General features: G+C 50.6%; 1 protein-coding gene across 4 annotated transcripts in view; it reads right to left on the reverse strand.

Moving 5' to 3' along the window:
- BACE1 (beta-site APP-cleaving enzyme 1) overlaps positions 1 to 8403 on the reverse strand; it is a 31261-nt gene extending 22858 nt beyond the window's left edge. For all 4 annotated transcript variants that reach the window (XM_011926845.1, XM_011926844.1, XM_011926843.1 and 1 more), the window contains exon 1: positions 7922 to 8403. In XM_011926845.1, the coding sequence (XP_011782235.1) occupies positions 7922 to 8182 (261 nt within the window). In that variant the 5' untranslated portion in view covers positions 8183 to 8403. The remainder of the gene's footprint in view (positions 1 to 7921) is intronic.

Here is an 8403-nt window from a genome sequence, read left to right on the forward strand (position 1 = left end):
TGCTGGTCTTGAACTTCTGACCTCAGGTGATCCACCTGCCTTGGCCTCCCAAAGTGCTGGGATTACAGGTGTGAGCCACTGTGCCTGGCCTCTTCCTGGATTTTCAACTGGAATTTTCTGCCCAGCCCTTTATTGGAGAGGCCCAAGAAGGGTTCCTGACCTTCCACCTTAGTGCTTTTAGAGAGAGCACACTCTTTCTCAATGCCCCCTCACTCCCAGCTAAACTCTTCTTTACTGATCTGGGGAGTAGAGGAGAATTTGGAGTGACAAGATGAGGGCTCCAGCAAGGGCTTGTGTGCAACCTGAGGCCCAATCCAGGAAAGCCAGTGGTGGTTGCAGGGACTGGGGTAGGCAACTTATGGAGCTGGGGTCTTGCTGGCTTTGTGTGATTTGGAAGGTGGTTCTTTGAGCTTGATGGTTTTCAACCTTTTTATTATAAAAACTCTTTTTTAAAAAATATAACCCAGAAGTCCACTGTATGAAAACAATAAAAGCAAAGTTATCCTGGGAGGCTCAGGAGATTTGGGGCAGGGGGATGGGGATTGCTTGGTGACAGGAAGGGTGGGGATCTAGAGTGTTGACTGCTCCCAGCCTTCTCCTTCACCACTGAGGTCTTTACAGAACCCTGCCAAGCACAGTTTGAAGCCATTATGGGGGAAGGAGAGGAAAAAAAGAAAACCCACGTGGCCCTTCTTGGTTTCTGAGACCCTGAGCCCTCATAGTTTTCTACTGCTCTGATAATTTTCTCTTGCTTCCTTGTCTACACCTAATATTCTTTCCCTAATCATTTTTCTCCTTTCCCTCTCCGTTCCGTCAACGAACAAGACTATTTTTAACTTGGCTTTCACAGCCTCTCTGTGGATGAGTCCTGTCTGCCTGTCCAGTTCTAACCTCTCTCCAGATTCCCACTGTCAGCTGGTGGCTGAACACTTCCACAAGGATGACCCACTAGCCTCTCAAAGGCAACCAACATGTCCCAGATCGTAGAACACAGGAAGGACAGGCCCCAGTATTTGGACTCAGAATCCAAAGACCTAGATTTGAACCCCTACTCTGTTCTTAACGGAATCACTTTGGACGAGACACTTAGTCTCTCTGGGCCTCAGTTTCCTCATCCCCAAAATGGGTATGCTAATACTTATCCCTTATAATTAAAGCAGAATAATAAACATAAACTTTGGTAAACTATATTGTGCTTCCTGGCTGGGTGCGGTGGCTCATACCTGTAATTCTAGGACTCTGGGAGGCTGAGGCGGGCGGATCACTTGAGGTCAGGAGTTTGAAACCAGTCTGGCCAACGTGGTGAAACCCCTGTCTCTACTAAAAATACAAAAAAAATTAGCTGGGTGTGGTGGCAGGCACCTGTAATCCCAGCTGTTTGTGAAGCTGAGGCAGGAGAATCATTGGAACCTAGGAAGTAGACGTTGCAGTGAGCTGAGATTGCGCCACTGCACTCCAGCCTGGGCGACAGAGTGAAACTCCGTCTCAAAACGAACAAACAAAAAAACTATATTGTGCTTCAAAATCTTGCCCCTGTTGCTTTGTTCCCTGACAAAAAGTCAGAGAGGTTAAACAAAGCCATCATCTCCTCTTGCCTCTCTCTCACCCCATACATCTCATCAAGTGCACAGAATAACTGGTTAAACAATGGATAAATACTGATTCCTCCTTTCTACCCTCACTGCCACCACCCTCTTTCAGGCCCATGTATCCTGAGATCCTTGTTTCCATGTCTAGAGTCATGATGCTGGACTCTCCCAAGTCATCCTGCATACTGAAGCTGTTTTCCTAGAACTGAAATAGACGATATCATCCCTCTTCTCGTATACCTACAACGATTCCTTACTGTTTGCAGAATAAAACCCAAAGTCCTGTCAGCCCCGCATCCCCACCATGCCTTCTGGCTTCTCACCATGGTTCACGCTTTTCTTCATGAAGCGCTCCTTCTCACCACTCTCCATATTGCAAAGCTTTCTCCTCTTTCGAGGTCTTATTCAAACACCTCCTTTTTGGCTGGGCGCGGTGGTGGCTTATGCCTATAATCCCAGCACTTTGGGAGGCCGAGGTGGGTGGATCCCTGGGTGACAGAGCAAGACTCCCTCTCAAAAAAAAAAAAAACAAAAACACACACACACACACACAAACAAAACAAAACAAAAACCTCCTTTTCCAGCAAGCTGTCCCTAATACCATGTCAGAAGTAGCTGCTTCTCTGTGTGCACTTCCAAGACCCACTGTTCCACTATTTGTACCAAATGCATTTGGTCTTGTGTAATATTTAGGTATTATGTCTACGTCTCACATTAGATTGTTAGCTGCCCAAGGGCTAAGACTATGGCATGATTTTTCTCTTCTACACACAGTAGGTACTCAATAAATATCTGTTACACTGAATTGACTATCACCAAATTTCACTCCTAACAGTTACCTTATTATCCTGTGTTTGGTCAGTGATGCTCATAATATCAAAATGAGATAACATCCTTTTATTTATTTATTTAGAGACAGGGTCTCACTCTGTCACCCAGGCTGGAGTGCAGTGGCGCGATCTCAGCTCACTGCAACCTCTGCCTCCCAGGCTCAAGTGATTCTCCTGCCTCAGCCTCTTGAGTAGCTGAGTTTACAGGCGCGTGCCACCACACCCAGCTAATTTTTGTATTTTTAGTAGAGATGGGACTTCACCATGTTGGCCAGGCTGGTCTCAAATTCCCAACCTCAGGTGATCTGCCCGCCTCAGCCTCACCTTAGTGCTGGGATTACAGGTGTGAACCACTGCACCCGGCCCTTTCATTTAAAAGAATAAAAATACTTTCTCCAAGAGCTACAGTTCTGCATTTACAACTGCCCTTCAACAGTTCTGTTCAGAGACTTGCAGCTCATGTATTCATTCACTCAATGTTTTTTAGGTGTATATTCTGAACTCGGCATTGTTACAGATTATTATAACGCAAAGAAAGGATAACTGCAAAATAAATAAAATTTAAAAGACACTGTCCTTAGGAGCTTGAAGTTTTGTTTGTTTGTTTGAGACAGAGTCTCACTCTGGAGTGCAGTGGCACGATCTCAGCTCACTGCAACCTCTGCCTCCCACGTTCAAGCAATTCTCCTGTCTCAGCCTCCCCAGCAGCTGGGATTACAAGCGCCTGCCACCATGCCCGGCTAATTTTTGTATTTTTAGTAGAGACAGGGTTTCACCATATTGGTCAGGCTGGTCTTGAACTCCTGGCCTCAGATGATCCTCCTGCCTCAGCCTCCCAAAGTGCTGGGATTACAGGCATGAGCCACTGCACCTGGCCAGAGCTTGAAGTTTTATGAGAGAAACAAACACAAAAACAGTTGTAATATGTCACAAGTGTAGTAATGGAGGTATCACCAGGTGTAATAGGAGAATGGAAGAGGGATGCTTGTGATAAACTTCTTCTTCCCCAAGACAAATGGCATAGTAGGAAGAACAAGGACGAAACAGGTCTTAACTTACTGGCCTTCTACCTGGCCAGTGGTTTAACCTTTCAACCCCATTTCTTCTGCTAGACACTGTGAGTGATAAAGACCTTTCTTTTTCTTTTTTTTTTTCTTTTTCTTTTTTAGAGACAGGGTCTCTGTCACCCTCTGACATGCTGGAGATTGCAGTGGTGCAATCACAGCTCACTGAAGTTGTCCTTTTATATAATGCAGGAATTGCTGTAAGGGACAAACTAGTAGGAGGCTAAGGTGGAAGCATCACTTGAGTCCAGAAGTTGGAGACCAGCCTGGGCAACATAGTGAGACAATTTGAAAAAAAATCAGCTGGGCCTGGTGGATGTGCTTGTAGCCCCAGTTACTCAGGAGCCTGAGGCAGGAGGATCACTTGAGCCCAGGAGCTATGATTGTGCCCCTGCACTCCAGCCTGGGTAACAGAGTGAGACCCTATAATTAATAAACAAACAAACAAATACATTTGTATACAAGTACTATAAGCCATCCCCTTCTGCCACCTTTCCTATTCCCACAGTCTTGTTATCCTCCAGTTCACCCCAGATCAGAATCTTTTTTTTTTTTTTTTTTTTGAGACGGAGTCTCGCTCTGTCGCCCGGGCTGGAGTGCAGTGGCCAGATCTCAGCTCACTGCAAGCTCCGCCTCCCGGGTTGAGGCCATTCTCCTGCCTCAGCCTCCCGAGTAGCTGGGACTACAGACGCCTGCCACCTCGCCCGGCTAGTTTTTTGTATTTTTTAGTAGAGACGGGGTTTCACCGTGTTAGCCAGCATGGTCTCGATCTCCTGACCTCGTGATCCGCCCGTCTCGGCCTCCCAAAGTGCTGGGATTACAGGCTTGAGCCACCGCGCCCGGCCCAGATCAGAATCTTAAAACCATCATTGATGCCTTCTTCCTTTCCCTTCACACCAATGTCACAAAATCTTCCCCACCTGCCCTGGCACGTTCTCTGCATCTTACTCTTCCTTTCTCTTTCCATCTTATCGCAGCCTAATGCCCTCCTTGTCATAGAGGGCCTCACACCTGGACTGTTGTGAGGGCCCCTGTGCCTGTGTCTTTCAGTCCTACTCTTTTTGTTTTTATTTATTTATTTTTTGAGATGGAGTCTCGCTCTGTCACCCAGGCTAGAGTGCAGTGGCGTGATCTTGGCTCACTGCAACCTCTGCCTCCTGGGTTCAAGAGATTTTTCTGCCTCTGTGCCCTGAGTAGCTGGGACTACAGGCACTCGCCACCACACCCAGCTAATTTTTGTATTTTTAGTAGAGACGGGGTTTCACCACATTGGCCAGGTTGGTCTTGAACTCCTGACCTCGTGATCCATCCGCCTCAGCCTCCCAAAGTGCTGGGATTACAGGCGTGAGCCACCGCGTCTGGCCATAAATGGTTCGCAAATTTGAGGCACAAACTGCGGGGCCCCATTCTCAGAGAGACTGTCTCTAGAGGTCTGGGATGGGGCCAGGGAATTTACATTTTTAGCTGATTCCAATGAGGGTTTGCAGACCTCACTTTGAGTATATCTGCATGGATGACCTTGTACTTGTCACTTCCGCCCTTTCACTTCCACTCTAACTCTATGGTGCAGAAAACTTATCTTCTTGTCTGTTTGTGGATCAGCCCCCAAGCACCAGCAATTAACTGCCTAGCACAGAGAAAGTGCTCCCCAAATTTCACTTTTACTTGTTCAGAATACAATGCCATCCAAGTTCTCATTTGGCACTTACAACAGCTGCGCCAGGTAGGAAGACAGGGTGTCCTTCTTGCAGACAGATGGGGAGAGAGTCCAAGCCACCACCAGAGAGCAGAGACTGGCTGATGCAGGCTTAGTTAGAAACCATAGTGCAAGCCACACAGTTGCTTTAGTTGTGGGCTCCCTGGCACTAGCTTCCTGGACTGGTGTTGAACTTTAAGCCCACTTTTCTCTTCTAGAAAGGAGTGAGGAAGGAACTGACATTTATTGAGAAATTACTCTCTGCTAAGTACTGGGCCGCAGGATGTATGCATTATTGCAGGGGATCAGGGAAGTACAGTAATGGATACTCCAGTTTTTTTTTTTTTTTTTTTTTTAGACGGAGTTTCGCTCTTGTGGCCCAGGCTGGAGTCCAATGGCACGATTTTGGCTCACTGCAGCCTCTGCCTCCTGGGTTCAAGCTATTCTCCTGCCTCTGCCTCCTGAGTAGCTGGGATTACAGGCATGTGCCACTATGCCTGGCTAATTTTGTACTTCTGGTAGAGACAGGGTTTCTCCATGATGTTCAGGCTGGTCTTGAACTCCTGACCTCAGGTGATCTGCCCACCTCGGCCTCCCAAAGTGCCGGGATTACAAGCATGAGCCACCATGCCCGGCTGTTTTTGTTTTTGTTTTTTTCTGAGACGGAGTTTTGCTCTTGTTGCCCAGGCTGGAGGGCAATGGCGCAATCTTGGCTCACTGCAACCTCTGCCTCCCGGGTTCAAGTTTTTCTCCTGCCTCAGCCTCCTGAGTAGCTGGGATTACAGATACATGCCACCACGCCCAGCTAATTGTTTTTGTATTTTTAGTAGAAACGGGGTTTCGCTATGTTGGTCAGGCTGGTCTCGAACTCCTGACCTCAGGTGATCTGCCTGCCTCGCCCTCCCAAAGTGCTGGGATTACAGGATACCCCAGTGTTATACATGTAAAACGTGGAGGTCCAGGACATCCAAGTTTTTATGCCTCATTACATAGCATAGAAGAGGCAGAACAGGCCAGACAAAGATAAACTGACTTCATATTTGTTGGAGGTCAGTTTTGTATGCAGGTGCATTGTTCTGGGTGAAAGCACCTAGAACAATTAACCCTCACAACTTAATCCTCACAATTACCTTGCAAAGGAGATCTCATTTTCTACTCATTTTAAAGACATGACAGTTGTTTCAGAGAGGTTATGCAATTTGCCCAAGGCCACATAGCTGAGAAGAGGAAAAGCTGTGGGTGGTAGAGCTGGGATTCATGGACTGTCTGACCTCAAAGCTTGTGTGGGTTCTGCAGCTCCGTCCTGCATCATGCACAGTTCCCCAAGCTCCCTCTCCTGAGAAGAGGTCCATGCACAGTTTGCAAAGCACATCAGTAGCAGAAACAGGAGTAGGTCCCAGGTCTCTGCATACCCGCTGCTCCCTGACGATATCATCTAGCAATCTGTTTGCTCAGGGCCTGGATTTGGCCTCTGTCCTGCCCCCTCAACCTCCCACTGGAGACTACTTCTGGGGAAGTTATGGTGCACAGGAAAGAGGATGAGAAAGTGGGGAAGACCAGGCTTTTGACTAGCTGAGAGGTAGGGCTGGGGAGCATGCACCTAGGAAGGCTGGCTTCTGTAAAGTAATTGGGAGGTGGGGGTTTGTGTTTCTCCCAGTTCCAGCTGTCTGAGAAGTTCAGGAAAGTGTGGCTGTCCCCTCTACCCACCCCAAACACACTCCCACCTTCACAGACCCTCCCAAGGACACAGATCCGGAGGTGGCTCACAGAGATGTGCAGGATCAGATTCAAGGTGACACGCACCAGCGTACAGAGAACCACAGGGCTGCCCAGGCCCGGACTCGCCCACAGAGGCGGCAGATGCACACAGAGGTCAGCCACAGCACCCCACATGGAGGGCTGCTCACCCACAGAGGTGCAGAGGGTGCCACCTCCACCAGCTACCTTGGAGATTGTTAGGAAGGATGGGGAGGGCACATGGTTTTCTGTACAACTCTCCTCTCCCCCACCATGAAAGGAGTATCACTCTTAAAAGGGAACTCTGGCTCCTTTCCGACCATTTGTCCTTTCCCTAGGCTCAGTTCAGTTCCCCTCTGGCCTGGGGGGATGTGGGGTGGGGGAGGGGCTGGAGTGTAGCCTGCCAGAGGGAAAAGGGGAGGAGGAGGGGACGGCAGGAGCCTGTCCAGGGCTTCCGGGCTGAGTGCAATCAGGGGGGCCTCGGCAACCTCACTTTGCCGTCCCAGTGGCAGCCCAGATGGTGGGAGCAAGGGGCTGATTCAACTGCTGCCAGGATTCCTTGGTCATGGAGGTGCTGGGAACAATGGTGGGAATCAGAGGAGGGGACAAGGTTGGGTGGCCAACTTCCAGAGTGGTGGGATTTGGGAGACTCGGACTGGGCCACTGTCAGAAGGGGCTGACACCTGTTATAGTGCCCCTGTGGCGGACCCTTCTTCCAGGTCAGTGTCCCCAGCTGATGTGTCTCTCTTGCCCCAAATCCTTCCCGAGGGTGTGTGTGTCAGATGAGGAGCAAGGGGAACCAGGCAGTCAGGGGAGAGGAGAAGGGAAAGGGGAGCTTGGGAACACTTCTGCCAACAACCACGTGACCCCGGGGAATGGCTGGGGAGGGGTCCCTCCTGCTGTCCCCACCAGCCCATTTGAGCAGGGGCCAGCCCGAGGCATCCCCGGCCTGTCTCCCCTCTGCTCATGCAGGCGGAGGGCTAAGGGCTGGCCTGACCACCTTACCGTCTGCGGGGGGCTGCCCACGGTCATCTCCACGTAGTAGCCCTGCCCCGACTTGCCCCTCAGGTTGTCCACCATCTCCACAAAGCTGCCCCTCCGGCCGGGCTCCTCGAGCTCTTCGTCGGTCTCCCGGGGCAGCCGCAGCCCCACGGGGGCTCCCCCCAGGCCGCTGCGCAGGGGCAGCCGGATGCCGTGCTGGGTGCCGTGGGCAGGCAGCACTCCCGCGCCCATCCACAGCAGGAGCCAGGGCAGGGCTTGGGCCATGGTGGGCCCCGGCCTTCGGGCCCTCTGGGCTCGCACTGGCCCACGTCCGTCCCTGGCGCCTGCCCCCAAGTCTGGGTGGTGCTGATGGCTTCTCAGGAGAGGGAGCTTGGGGGCATCAGGACGCCAGAGCCTGCAGGGCCCTGGGCCAGCCCCCGGGTCCGGGCCGTGGAGAGCGGTCAGGGGAGATCCGCAGAGCACGGGAGCAGGGGAGAGGCTGGGAT

This window comes from Colobus angolensis, unplaced genomic scaffold (genome assembly GCF_000951035.1).
Source record: "Colobus angolensis palliatus isolate OR3802 unplaced genomic scaffold, Cang.pa_1.0 Scaffold7, whole genome shotgun sequence".
Taxonomy (NCBI): domain Eukaryota; kingdom Metazoa; phylum Chordata; class Mammalia; order Primates; family Cercopithecidae; genus Colobus; species Colobus angolensis.